General features: G+C 37.3%; 1 protein-coding gene across 1 annotated transcript in view; it reads right to left on the reverse strand.

The window, feature by feature from the left end:
* Positions 1-8,731: 8,731 nt before the first annotated feature.
* Positions 8,732-15,755, reverse strand: part of LOC127427097 (receptor tyrosine-protein kinase erbB-2-like) — a 118,913-nt gene continuing 111,889 nt past the window's right edge. Inside the window, exons 25-27 of the mRNA XM_051674463.1 lie at positions 14,824-15,009; positions 14,304-14,661; positions 8,732-13,836 (exon numbers count right to left, since the gene is read on the reverse strand). Of these exons, the coding sequence (XP_051530423.1) occupies positions 13,508-13,836; positions 14,304-14,661; positions 14,824-15,009 (873 nt within the window). The 3' untranslated portion in view covers positions 8,732-13,507. The remainder of the gene's footprint in view (positions 13,837-14,303; positions 14,662-14,823; positions 15,010-15,755) is intronic.

Genomic DNA, 15,755 nt, shown 5'->3' on the forward strand with positions numbered 1-15,755 from the left:
CATTCACATAGATAATGAAAATGACACAATGGGATTAGCATTTATTGATATTCTCAACTCTGCTGGGGTAAAAAAAAAAAAAAAAAAAAAAAAATCAAACAACTCATCACCATTATCATACACTAGACTTAATTCTGTTAATTCTTAATGCTAATAATAAAGCTATTTTGCCACAGAGCGATGACATCTCAGATCATTACCTTCTTTCTTGTATCTTGCGCTTAGCTAAGGTCACTCAATCTACACTGAGTTATTGATCAGGTAGAGCTATTCTGTCTACCACTAAAGATAGATTTACTAATAATCTTCCAGATTGAAGAAAGTTAAAGAGAAAAGTCCCACAACGTGGTACAATGATCACAGTCATGCTCTTAAGAGAGCAGCTCAGAAAATGGAACGCAAGTGGAAAAGTACAAACTTAGAGATGTTTTGCAGTGCTTGGAAAGATAGTGTCTCTAGCTACAGACAGGCTCTAAAGGCAGCCATGTCTGCATATTTTAGCAAACTCATAGAAAATAACTACAACAATCCCAGGCACTTATTCAGTACTGCTGCTAAACTGACAATGAATAAAACTTAGACTGAACCAGACATTCCCTTTGCATCACAGTAGTAATGACTTTTTTTTTTTTTTTTAATCCCCTTCTCTCCCCAGTTTGGAATGCCCAATTCCCACTACTTAGTAGGTCCTCGTGGTGGCACAGTTTCTCACCTCAATCCGGGTGGCGGAGGACAAGTCTCAGTTGCCTCTGCTTCTGAGACAGTCAATCCGCGCATCTTATCACGTGGGTCGTTGTGCATGACACCATGGAGACTCCCAGCATGCCACGCACCCCATTGAGAGCGAGAACCACTAATCGCGACCACGAGGATGTTACCCCATGTGACTCTACCCTCCCTAGCAACTGGGCCAATTTGGTTGCTTAGGAGACCTGGCTGGAGTCACTCAGCATACCCTGGATTCGATCTCGCGACTCCAGGGGTGGGAGTCAGCGTCAATACTTGCTATTTCACCGCTGTTCAAATGCACTTTGGATTGCATCATTTATATGTATATATGTTTTCCATCTGAAAGGACTAAATATTAAATGAAACAAATGACAATAAAATGCAAAGTAATCTCTTCAGTAATCAAAATACTTTTTGAATGTAACTGTATTCTAATTACAAATTATTTAAATTGTAACTGTAGTGGAACACAGTTACTTATATTTTGTATTTTAAATACGTAACATCCGTTACATGTATTCCATTTCTCCTCAACCCTGGTCATAGGTCAGGAAGAGCTAACAAAACTAAATTAAAGCTACATTATGTAACTTTTGGCCCTCTAGCGGTTGAAGCATAAAACTGCAAATTACTTGAGGATTAGTGTTGTCAAGGTACCAAAATACTGATACGGTACTGATACCTTACCGATACCAGTCAAATTTCACGGTTCTCGATACCAATTTCGATACCACAGAAAACATTTGCTAATGTGCTATTGAATACACTCATTTAGCCTAAAGTTAAATTTCTGTGTAAATAATAAATTAAAAGATATGCATGTTTCCTTCAAGTGTTTCTAACACTTGTTTTATCGCCTAATCCTTTTTTCCTTTTTTTAATTACTTTTCCAGAATTCCATATTTTTAAGTTTAATTTCATTTCATTATCAAAATGGTGTCTAATCAAAACATTTTCCTTAAACTTTTAACAAGTAAAAAAATAGTACAATTACTTATCAACAGTGGCGAATTCTCAGGGCCAGCAAAGCCTTCTCTGCTGGCCTAACATGCCAAATAAAGAAATATCTTTCATTCTCAATCACCTTTTTGCCTATGTATTTTTAATAATCACTTTCCACTCTTAATTAATCTACAAACAAATAGAGAAAAACTAAAAGTTTATCCAGTTGGAATGTATTCCTTGATGTTTACAAGCAAAATGTGACAACTGTTTCACAAATTGCATGCCCGAAGCCATGCTCGTTAGCCCGAAGCAGCACGTGAGTTTGAGCTCCACCCCCTCAGACCTTCAGAATTTCAACAGAATCCCTCAAGAGTGCAAATGAATGGGCAACTAAAGTCAGATTGTCAGATTCATCAGCCAATCAGATTGATTTATTTGTTCTTGGTGGGTGTGATCTTTAGGATATGTCCCGGTTGAGGCCTTCTAGCTGGCCTTGAGTGACGCAATCGCACTTTAAGTGATGTACGTAATTCAAGAGTGAAAAGCGTAAGATCAAGCTGCCTGTCGAGTCGGCTGTCATCACTGCTGGTATTGCTGTTGAGAAAGAGATCCTTATGGATTTAAAAACATGAGATGTTCTGCATGACCGTGTGATTGCTTAATTTATTAAACAGGAAAGGAGGACTGATTTTCACTTCAAGTAAATTGGTAAGTGCTTTTTGCATTGTTATAGCAACATCAGGAGTTTTCTAAGTGTAAATTAGGCTGCTTGAGCATTCAGTGTCGGATCAAGTTTTGAAAAGTAGTGCTGCGTTCCATTCAACTCAGAAAGTCGGATTTTACAACTTCCTACTAGGAAAGGTGCAATGAATGCATCTTGAAGTCAGAATTACAACTTGTAGGCTCGTGCAGAAATTCTCAACGCATGATGTCACACAAACATGTCGACACTCAGGGAGATATACAAAGTAAGTGATAAACATTCACTTTATTACGTAATATTGATAAAGGAGTTTGTTTCCACATTACATGATATTAAAGCTTGTTTAACAAACGCCTGCAGAAACAGGTGTATAAAACATTATAATCTCTTTTGATAATCGTACACCTGAAGCACAAATGCTAGCGCTGCAGCATTGTTTATCAGTTGGGTTGCTAGGAGACATCTCTAATGAGAGTCAAACATCTGCTAAGCTAACAGGAGTGTTGCAGTTCCGAATATCAGGGAATGGAATGCATTTATGGTCGCGATATCAAGTAGGAATATCCCACATCCAACTTGAATGGAACACAGCATAACCGTGTACCCTGACGAAACGAAGTTTATTGCAAGCAACATTTAAAACTCAAATATTATTAGATAGATTTTTCCAGACATTATAGACCTCCTTGGTAGATTCATATGAAAAATTATGATTTTTGAATGTCTGTTTGGGAGACGTTCATTTCACAAAACAGTCATGCTGCAGTTAAAATTAGGCTTGCTTGAGCGTTAAGTGTCGTTTGAAGTTCTGGCTTTCGTGCGTGGATGTGTTTTTAAAATGTCAATTGGTATTACTAATTAGCTGCGACATAATGTATGTTGCCCAAAGGCATAGGGTGTCTTATTCACTCTGAAACTGTGTTTTCTTAATGGCATGAATCACATCAGTGTCAAAGAGAGCACACACTCAAATAAGCATGTGAGTATTTGAAAGCAGTCGTGTGTCATTTTTTTTTTATTTTTCTCCCCTTTTCTCCCCAATTCCCACTACTTAGTAGGTCCTTAATGTTGGCACGGTTACTCACCTCAATCCGGGTGGCGGAGGACAAGTCTCAGTTGCCTCGGCTTCTGAGACAGTCAATCTGCGCATCTCATCACGTGGCTCATTGCGCATGACACCGCGGAGACTCACAGCATGTGCAGGCTTATGCTACTCTCTGCGATCCACACAAGACTTACCATGTGCCCCATTGAGAGCGAGAACCACTAATCGCGACCACGAGGAGGTTACCCCACGTGATTCTACCCTCCCTAGCAACTGGGCCAATTTGGTTGCTTAGGAAACCTGGCTGGAGTCACTCAGCACACCCTGGATTCGAACTCGTGACTCCAGGGGTGGTAGTCAGCATCAATACTCGCTGAGCTACCCAGGCCCCCCCAGTCACGTGTCATTGATTCGGGTACCAAATTAAGTTGGTGCTTGGTACTACTGGTACTGTAGAATCACTGGTATAGTTACATTTTTTTTTGTTTTAGTACGGACTTGGTACCGAAGTACCGGTACTTTTGACAACACTATTGAGAATAACACACATTAATGTTTGTATTGTATTCTACATATCAATTTAAGAGGTGAAACTTGTGAAATGGCTGATATGAGTTCAACTGAAGACAATAAATGTTCATATAATAATGATGAAATATTTTATTGAAAATTAAAATAAAATGCAGAAATATGCTACAGTATAAAACAATTACAATAATAAGTGTTTAATCATTTATTTGGAAGTAAAGTTACAACAGAGAGAGGGTTACACACTCAAATTAATATACGTTAATTAATATGTTAATAATTAATATACATTACTATGAAATAGGTACATTATAACCTTGTACCTATAGTGGATTTTAAATATGTTTAAACAGGCTATCTCCTTAAAGTAAGTAAAAAATGTACACTGTGGACTGATTTATTGCTCCAAAAAACATATTGGCTTTCACTTGCTTGCAATGTTTAGACCATTAGGTCTTTGTCAGGCAAAAAGAAAAACACTTAGATACACACAATTTGGAAATCTCAAAACTGGGGCAATGTTATAAAATACTCAGAAGTGATGAATACTAGTAAACGTCACAGTAACTTCACTTAAAAAAAAACTTATAAACAAATCGCGATCTGTACATGAGTAATGTTCGATTCATTAAAGCATGACAACCAATATAAGCTTCAACAACCCTACCAGAAAACACATCCAAGCATTATAGCAGGTAAACAACTTCGCCAAACAGTTAAAAACAGTTAAATCAATTTGGAGAGTAATTTCACTCTGCTGCTGTCCTGATTCCTGAAACCGCAACTGGACTGACTGAACAGCAGTCGCACTTGCCTCCTGCTTCTCGCAACAGTCAGACCTTCTTTCTAAGCTTATGGACATGACGTAAGCTCGCAAGGACGAATGACAGGTAGCTGCGATTTTGTGCCAGATGTGACCCGATAGCTCTAAATAAAAATCTTTATTGTAGACTTACCGTAGTGAATCAGAGTAAGACAAAGACAGGGTTTTGAACATGGAATTTTTATGTACTCAATAATTAACTCTTTGTTAATTGTAAACCAAAAAATCTTACATAGTGCAGCTTTAAACTGGAATTTTAACTGGCAAATTAAAGGCAACAATGACAACATGAATGCTAGACCCCATACCTACTAAGCTCCAGAAAGAGGTGTTTCCTGTAATGTCAGAACCTCATCTTAATATTAATTCCTCACTAACCTTAGGGCATGTCCCCAGAAACTTAAACTGGTAGTTATCAAACCACTTATCAAGAAACCACAGCTTGATCCTGGAGAATTAGCCAATTACAAAGCAATCTCAAATCTCCCATTTATGTAAAAAAATACTAGAAAAGGTATTGTCCACCCAACTATGTTCATTTTTACAGAGAAATGTTATCTGTGAAGAATTTCAGTCAGAATTTAGGCCCCATCATAGTAACAGACTGCACTTATCAGAGTTACAAATGACTTGCTCTTATCATCTAATCGTGGCTGCATTTTCTTCAAGTGGTTTTAGATCTTAGTGCTGCTAAGATCACAACATTCTCTTGCATAGGCCTTGGATAGAGAATTATGTTGGCATTTGTGGAAAAGCATTAGCTTGGTTTATGCCCTATGTATCCAACTGTTACCGTTTGTGTATGTGTAAACGAGGAAGTAAAGTTAAATATAGACTGCCACAGGGTTCAGTTTAGGGCCTCTGCTTTTCTCCTTATATATGATTCCCCTAGTAGACAATATCAGGAACCATGGAATTAGTTTTCACTGTTATGCAGATGATACCCAACTTTATGTCCCTAAAACCCCAACGAAATTTCCCAATTCTCCAATTTAGCAAAATGTATCAATAATAACAGGAATTGGATGGCTAGAAGTGTCCTTCCACTTGTTTTTTTTTTTTAAATATGGACTATCTTCAGTAGAACAGACCTCAAGAACAGCATCTTCTTGTGGTGTATATACAGCAAAGTTTAAGTATGATAACCCATCATTACAGAGTGTTTGTTGTGAATCCAAACCACAAAGATATGAATTGAGCATCAGGCAACAAAAGTATGAATTGCTTGTGATGTCCCTCATTTTGAAATATATTTATATATATATATATATATATATATATATATATATATATATATATATATATATATATATATATACACACATACATACACACACACACATACATATACACATACACACACACACACACAGCTGTGCTCAAAAGTTTGCATACCCTGGCAGAAATTGTGAAATTTTGGCATTGATTTTGAAAATATGACTGATCATGCAAAAAAAAAAAAAAAAAAAAAAAAAAAAAAAAAACTCTCCAAGCCAAGGACTGGCATTGTCGAGGCTTTGGATATCATTTTATATCCTTTTCCATCTTTATAAAGTTCCATTACCTTGTTACGCAGGTCTTTTGACAATTCTTTTCTGCTCCCCATGGCTCAGTATCTAGCCTGCTCAGTGCATCCATGTGAGAGCTAACAAACTCATTGACTATTTATACACAGACACTAATTGCAATTTAAAAAGCCACAGGTGTGGGAAATTAACCTATAATTGCCATTTAAACTGGTGTGTGTCACCTTGTGTGTCTGTAACAAGGCCAAACATTCAAGGGTATGTAAACTTTTGATCAGAGCCATTTGGGCGATTTCTGTTATCATTATGATTTAAAAAGGAGCCAAACAACTACGTGATAATAAATGGCTTCATATGATCACTATCCTTAAATAAAAGACATATTTTCAAAATCAATGCCAAAATTTCACAATTTCTGCCAGGGTATGCAAACGTTTGAGCACAACTGTATATATATATATATATCAGTTGAAGTCAGTAGTTTACATACGCCTTAGCCAAATACATTTAAATTCAGTTTTTCACAATTCCTGACATTTAATCGTAGAAAACATTCCGTCTTAGGTCAGTTAGGATCACTATATTAAGAATGTGAAATATCAGGATAATAGTAGAGAGAATGATTTATTTCAGCTTTTATTTCTTTCATCACATTCCCAGCAGGGCAGAAGTTCACATACACTTTGTTAGTATTTGGTAGCATTGCCTTTAAATTGTTTAACTTGGGTCAAATGTTTTGGATAGCCTTCCACAAGCCTCTCACAATGAGTTACAAGAATTTTTGCCCATTCCTCCAGACAGAACTGGTGTAACCGAGTCAGGTTTGTAGGCCTCCTTGCTTGCACACACTTTTCAGTTCTGCCCATATATTTTCTATTGGATTGAGGTCAGGGCTTTGTGAGCTTTAACTTCCTGGCTGATGTCTTGAGATGTTGCTTCAATATATCCACATAATTTTCCTTCCTCATGATGCCATCTACTTTGTGAAGTGCACCAGTTCCTCCTGCAGCAAAGCACCCCCACAACATGATGCTACCACCCCCATGCTTCACGGTTGGGATGGTGTTCTTCTGCTTGAAAGCCTCACCCTTTTTCCTCCAAACATAACAATGGTCTTTATGGCCAAACAGTTAAATTTGAGTTTCATCAGACCAGAGGAAATTTCTCCTAAAAGTAAGATCTTTGTCCCCCTGTGCACATGCAAAATGTAGTCTGGCTTTTATGGCAGTTTTGGAGCAGTGACTTCTTCCTTGCTGAGCAGCCTTTCAGATTATGTCGATATAGGACTCGTTTTACTGTGGATATAGATACTTGCCTACCTGTTTCCTCCAACATCTTCACAAGGTCCTTTGCTCTTGTTCTGGGTTTGATTTGCACTTTTCGCACCAAACTACGTCCATCTCTAGGAGACAGAATATGTCTCCTTCCTGAGCGGTATGATGGCTGCGTGGTCCCATAGTGTTTTTACTTGCGTACTATTGTTTGTACAAATGAACGTGGTACCTTCAGGCATTTGAAAATTGCTCCCAATGATGAACCTTTTCTGAGGTCTTGGCTGATTTCTTTTGATTTTTCCATGATGTCAAGCAAAGAGGCACTGAGTTTGAAGGTAGGCCTTAAAATACATCCACAGCTCCACCTTCAATTCAGTACACCTCCTATCAGAAGCTAATTGACTAATTGTCTAAAGGCTTGACATTATTTTCTGGAATTTTCCAAGCTGCTTAAAGGCACAGTTAACTTAGTGTATGTAAACTTCTGACCCACTGGAATTGTGATATAGTCAATTAAAAGTCAAACAATCTGTCTGTAAACAATTGTTGGGAAAATGACTCATGTCATGCACAAAGTAGACAACTTGCCAAAACTATAGTTTGCTAATATTAAATCTGTGGAGTGGTTAAAAATTTGGTTTTAAAGACTTCAATCTAAGTGTATGTAAGCTTCTATGTAAAAAAATAAAAAAATAAATAAAAATAAAAAAATTATATACATACATACATACATACATACATACATACACACACACACACACACACACACACACACACACACATATATAAACATCTGATAAATCCTACATGCAAATGATAATGAATGAAAAGGACTGCATAATGAAAATGGATTGGGTTGTTTTTGAGCACTGTCTAGATGGATTCATTTAAATCACATGGACGGGTATTTGTCTCGGGCTTAATTTCTTTTTATTACTGTCTTGCAATAAACTTAATATTTCTTTTAGGATTAAATATTTTAGTACCTTTGAATATAAAAGTTCAATCCAATTTTAGACATCAAAGTTTACCTCTTTACCAGTAATACAAGAGTTAAAATAAACCATTTGGCATTAGTCTGGTTAAAAAGTTAAGCAGAAGCATAGTGTAAAAATGGTTTAAAATGTAAAAAAATAAATATGTACTTAAACCTGTAAATATTTTTCAAAACATTTTATGCAAACTTGTACCATTAAAAGCCTTCTCAAAGTACAGAGTCACATTGCATGGAGTCGATTATTGTGTACATTATATTTATACTTGAATTCATTGGCTCGTAGAAATAATAGCAATATTACACCAAACTCAGGTCTACAATTATCATTCAACCACTAAATGAGAGATCAGGACAATGTCCATATAAAAAAAGAACATACAAAACACCCAAACATTTGTATTTTTTTCTTTTTATCACAACAATGAAAGATTTTACAATTTATTCAATGTGCTTGCATAGACCTCTACTGTGGACACTAAGGCTATGTTCACACAGGCAGAGAAAATAAGATTTTTCACCCAACCCGACTTAAATCCGTTTAGGTTTTTTGTAATCTTTCATAGTCCTGATACAAACCACATTCTTAGGTTGTTTGAAATCCAATTAAAATCAGATTTTTATTAATGCGTCTCAGTTTGAACGGTCAGATCAGATTTAGTTTTTTTTTTTTTTTTTGTCAATCGCTGTGCACAACGGGTTGTTTTGTCAAGTTTTGCGACAAGATTTTGTCACAAGACATACCACATTCCAAATGGCATAAATGATGTCTTCATAGGGCACTTCGAATGGAAAACAATAATGATGGCCATGCTGTAGGATCGTTACAAACTGAATTTTCAGTAAAAAAAAAAATATATTTTACAATTATTTCAAAATGACCTTTTTATTACACCTTTCAGTCCTCTGAAACTCTGAAAGTCTTTGAGGGGAATAGGGCATGGGGATGATCACTTCTAAATGGAATGCACCATATGTCATATATACTGTATGTCACAGGGCAGCCAAAGCGGTGCATCCTCTTTTACAATAATACAAACACTGGCTTTAGCCACCCATAGAGATGTACTAAGGTGCGGTAAGCCACACATTTCGCGATTGAGTTATCACAACACGATAATGTATGGAATGTCTCAAACGAATACGGGACGCTTGAGCATTTTAAGTACTTAAATAGGGGATGGGGGTCCCCTTAAAGCATTTTGCTGTCCGAAACCCTTTGAGCATTTTTGGCTTCAATATAGGACACAATGCCTTCCATAAGGGACGTTTTGTTGCCCACTAAAATACAGGACAATAGCTGTAATTTCGTAATTTCGACCAAAATATGGGATATCTCAGCTAAAACGGGACAGTTGTCAACCCTAGCAGACACAAATGTTGCATATGCCACCTTTTCTGTTTTTTATTCGTCTGTGACAAATGTGTTCGTATTGGGATACTGCCCTCATGACAAACATAGTCAATGGCAAAACATCCATTGCTGAACTCTCACGCATTGTGAACCTTCGCAAGTTTGCATCATAACTATGAAAACTTACGTGGACGTGCTAGCAAAAATGGCTGTAGTCTGAACAGGAAAAATTTTATCTGGCCACATGTAACTTAAGGTTTGGACAGTCAGTCTAAAAAATTGGATTTGAGAAAAAAATCTGAGTTTCCCTGCAGTGTGAGAAAAGCCTAAGACCCCATTTACACCTGGTATTAAGACGGGGTCTAAAACACAAGTGGACCTAGAAGATGCATTTGAGATGCATGGTAATACCAGGTGTAAACAGCGATCTTGGGTAGAGTAATGAAGTGAACATCTGAGTAAATAATCTCATACATAAAGGCTATAACTAAGCAATCCGACAAGTCAAAGGTGAAGTGTGTAATTCCCAGGGCCCCGGGTCCTATATGGTCAAAGAAAGCTGAAGACCAAGGCTTTTGGCACATTGACTGTAAATTGAACTTTAGGGCCACTGGCTATTATTTTTAGTTATCAAATATAAGCCCTTTGGCATTAACAGATATTTCCATCCCCAAACTTATTGGCTGGTTGAGCCACTGATGCTATGTTGGACTGCTCAAACAAACAGATTACAATTACCGGTAAGTTTAGTGCCACTACTGATGCAGAAATTACATACCACACCTTTAAATTAGGTTAAACTGTGCTTTTTCATACATTTTCATTAATTTCTCTGATTTTTCCAATCAGATATCTTGGACAATAGAAAATGTGTAGGACAGTGTTGACTATGCAGAGAGATCAGGCAAAAATTCAACAAACAGTTTTACCCCCATTCCTTATTTTCAAATACAATCAAGTCATTGTTTGAGCTAACATCGAAATGCGCTGGAGTACCATTAGCACGCATAATATCACTCTCTCACACCAGCAACTCAACTCACAAGTTCATCATCAGTGTCGAGTGATTTCACTTACTCCAAAAGCAAAATTCAAATGTTCATATTCAGGTTATTACTCCATGACTACTAGAATCATGTATGAAAATTAACAAAAAACCTGATAGATTTTCAAAGTTAAGATAAAATAGTTTTGACATAGTGACAATGATTGAATTATGCATGAAACTCCCCAAAAGAATGTCTAATGACATGGCAAGGAAAATACAGAAATCTTGCCTGTAAGGAGTGAACATTAACTGGCCGCTTGAGTTGGGTAGTTCACAAAAGACACACTGGAACAATGGAGGCATTGAAGTGGCATTTGTCCAACCAGAGGCCACAGCTGCTAATATATGGAAATTAGATCGCATTCTTAAATGAAGTATTTACAGCACAATACTGTTTTTAGTGTTAGCCGTCTTTGTGTGCATATGTGTGGCAAATTCTAATAAGTTGGAGATGTCATTATCACAATAGGCATTATAAACATGGATGATTACATTTGGAGTTAAACATTTTAAACATGGTTTAAAATCTCTTTTTTTTTTTTTTTTTTTTTTTTGCAAAATCAGATACAAAATAAAAAAGGCAATTTGAAAGTAACTGAAGGGGCCCTTGACATCAATTAATACCACATTGCATACATAACTGCAAACAAGGAACTTAGATAGATAAAGCAATGATTCCTTTGAGAAATGTTTTAACATTAAAAATTATAACAAAAATATACAACAAGTGAGATAAGCATATCCTTGGGCGAATTTCTGTCAAGAAATGTCCAGGTCATATTTCAACACAAAATGAAAGAAAGCAAAGAGAAATCAAATGTTGCAAGTTATGCCTGTTTTAGGACCATAAAGATATGACCAGTTTCTTTCCATTGTAAAAAAAAAAAAATGTCTTCCCTATTTGGAATGCCCAATTCCCAATGCGCTCTAAGTCCTCGTGGTGGCGTAGTGACTCTCAGTTGCCTCTGTGTCTGAGACTGTCAATCCGTGCATCTTATCACGTGGCTTGTTGAGCGCGTTACCGCAGAGATATAGCGCGTGTGGAGGCTTCACGCTATTCTCCGCGGCATCCATGCACAACTCACCACGTGCCCCACCGAGAGCGAACCACACATTATAGCAATGACTAGCAGGTTACCCCATGTGACTCTACCTCCCTAGCAACCGGGCCAATTTGGTTGTATAGGAGACCTGACTGGAGTAACTCAGCACACCCTGGATTTGAACTCATGACTCCAGGGGTGGTAGTCAGCGTCTTTACTTGCTGAGCTAACCAGGCCCCCTTGTAACATTATTTTTAAGACAATAAAGCACATTTCCCTCTCACTTACATAATACAAAAATTCTCATAACCATAATATGTCAAAAATGATATATTATTTTAATTGTATTTATACATTATGGATTTATTGTACTGCCTTAATCATTTATTTAAAAAAAAAATTTATATATTTTTTACTAATTACAATATTGAGAATCTAATGAGAATAAACTTTGAGAATAATGGGAAGTACAAAAGACTCAAAAGAACATTGCCTAGAGATTACGTCAATGCAAATATGCATGGAAATGTGCTTAATTGTATACAAATAAAATACATCTCAATAGTCATAAAATGTGCTTCAATTTCTTTATGCAAAATATGATTCTTATTTTTGTCCTTTTGATTTTCAGGTAAAAAATGACTGGGACATTTCTTTGTGAGATTCACCACCTTGTTCTACATATAGGCTAAATCATCATTTCACTGTACAACTGCTACCAAGTCCATAATAAAGATAGTCATTTCTCTTAAGAACAAAAAGGGGGGGGGGGGGGGGGGTGTAGAGTGTGGAAACCTGGATATATTACCGAGGACAAATGTTGATACATCTTAATTGCTGTTTCACTGCTGAACAAAAAAGGGCCCATTTCCTGTGACAATGATGTCTCTCTCTCATTCATTGGCACTGTAGTCTAGCTGCTCACCCAGGGCCTTCACATACACAACAGAACGGCTTTGATTGTGTCGAGCTGTGATCAAGAGTTACACCATTGCTACACACCAGTTCTGCTCTCACACAGCAGTCTGTAAAGCCAAAGTGTGTATGCTCCCGATTGTGAATTGAACTGAACCTTCAGAAAAACATGTGATGTAATGTTCTAGCAAGATAACCAAAATAATTCCCAAATTAAAAGCCATATAATTATATCAAGACATATTGTTGTATCCAGTGTTATTTAACATTGTCATCACTCAAACAGTCTTAAAAAAAAAAAAAAAAAAAAAAAAAAAAAAAAAAAACACTAAATAGCAACATTTTTTGTCAGAAGAATTTCTAAAGCAGATTGTTGTGGCAAAGACACATCCATCTTTAAGTTCAAACTCCCATACAAAATGCTACATTGGGTTTTGTGATGTTTTAGAATATAGTCACGAGAAACCATTTCCAGAGGCGTGAACGTCGCTCACAAAATACATGTCATTACTCATTCATTCACTCATACAACTACACGTTGTCATTACATTCACACATTTGCTGTACCACATTATTTCACTCAAGTATACTCAACTTGACCACTCCATGTCTCTGCTAAGCCCAGGTACTCTGGGTTTTCTGCTGTGGGGGTCACGTAGCCATTTGGCTGCATGTGAGTTGGACCACCATTCATGGACACTCCAGTGACTGCCTTAACTTTAGCTGCAATATCATGATAGTAGGGATTGTCAAAGGAGGGTGAAGTGGGTGACATGTTGCCCACAGGTACCAGATACTCTGGGTTCTCCACACTGTGCCCAGTACACAGACCATTAATGACCTGCCTCTCACCCGTTTTGCGTGGAAGGGTGCTGGGACGCTCTGACAAGACATCCTGGTTCACATACTCTGAAATCAAAGAGAAAACTTGAATCTAGACAATGTGTTGAAACCATAGGCGTTAAAAGGTGTTAAAGTCAACATGAAACAGCATTCAGTACCCTTTGTACTTCCGTAATGTGCCGTATCTCCAAGTGAAACAGAATATTCAATAAGAATAAAATGAAGGTTGGATGTATGCTTCTCATCTTCTATATATTTATAGTTATTTTGCCAATTTGTGCTCCACTAACAAAAATATTTTGAAAAATAGTCAAAGCAGGATCAGCTGTTCTGTGCTTTATGCATGTAAATAAGGTCAATTTTGATTTCATGTTTACTTTAATTAGCAGACTGCAGTGAACAGTCACTGGGTGAAGCTATCTGAACAAGACAACACTCAGTGACACATCAAACTGTCAAAAATGTATTGTTAAACACGTAACTTATCTTATTGTTAAACAATTAACTGGCAAACAAAAATATATTCCACTAACCAGGTTGTGTGTGCGCTCCACGTGGTAGTGTGTGTGAAAGGAAAGCTATAGGACCGTCATTCTCCAACTCCCCATCGATGCCATTGGGGATGGTGGGGTCTTTAGAGTAGCGCCCAGGACTGGATGGAGAGTCATTTTCCTCCACATCCCCATACAGAAACACAGAGTCTGATTGGCCCACGGCTGAACGGTGTGAAATACTCCGTACAAGGGAGGGGTACTGTGGCCCTGCCAACATCCCATTGGCTGTTGCCCCCACAGGAAGGGTTGGGTACTGACTCTGCCCCAAAGTGCTGACAGAGGAATACAAACCCCTCCCACTTGGCATACCGTCCATCTCTAAGCCTTGATCTGTGCTCTGAAAGGACAAGAGGAAAAACAAATGTCAATTTAAACAAAATATGTAGTTACTTTATTTTGACTTTGCAAAGGTCAGTATTAGTTTGATATTTTTGTACATGTACGCATTCAGCAGATGCTTAAATCCAAATCAAAAGAAAGAGAATAAATGTTGTCTGACCCGGTGTGAGTGGTGTCTGCTGGGTCCGTTGGCTCTGATTTCTCCTTGTGTGTTGAAGATGCCAGGTTGGGGCACCAGATATTCTTCTGCATCCAGTAACTCTTTCACATTCCCTCCCTCCTCTGCCATTAGAGTGCGGAAAAACTCACTATCAACGGGACTCGACAAACTCATTTGCTCATCGTTCTGAAATAGGCGGGGAATGACAAAAACACGGTCACGTTGGTGGGTCAATGACAAATAAAGATGTCTGATATGTTCAACTTTGTTCTAATGTTGGTTTTATATATTTACAATAACGTTGTTTTTTTCAAACATTTTAAAATAACTCTACAAAGGTCAAATGGTGTAAAAAATACTCCTATAAATACAGCCATGGAAAACATTATCAATTTCTCTGGATTTACTATATATAGGTATGTGTTTGAGTAAAATTAACATATTTGTTTTATTCTATAAATTACTGACAACATTTTTCCCAAATTCCAAATAAAAATAGTCATTTAGAGCATTTATTTGCAGAAAATGACAACTGGTCAAAATAACAAAAAGATGCAGTGTTTTCAGACCTCGAATAATGCAAAGAAAACAAGTTCATAATCATATTTAAACAACACAATACTAATTGGAAGTTCAGAAATCAATATTTGGTGGAATAACCCTGATTTTCAATCACAGCTTTCATGTGTCTTGGCATGCTCTCTACGAGTCTTTCACATTGCTGTTGGGTGACTTTATGCCACTCTTGGCACAAAAATTCAAGCATGATGGCTTGTGGCCATCCATCTTCCTCTTGATCACATTTCAGAGGTTTTCAATGGGGTTCAGGTCTGGAGATTGGGCTGGCCATGACAGGGTCTTGATCCGGTGGTCCTCCGTCCACACCTTGATTGACCTGGCTGTGTGGCATGGAGCATTTTCCTGCTGGAAAA

Source organism: Myxocyprinus asiaticus, chromosome 36 (genome assembly GCF_019703515.2).
Source record: "Myxocyprinus asiaticus isolate MX2 ecotype Aquarium Trade chromosome 36, UBuf_Myxa_2, whole genome shotgun sequence".
Lineage (NCBI taxonomy): Eukaryota > Metazoa > Chordata > Actinopteri > Cypriniformes > Catostomidae > Myxocyprinus > Myxocyprinus asiaticus.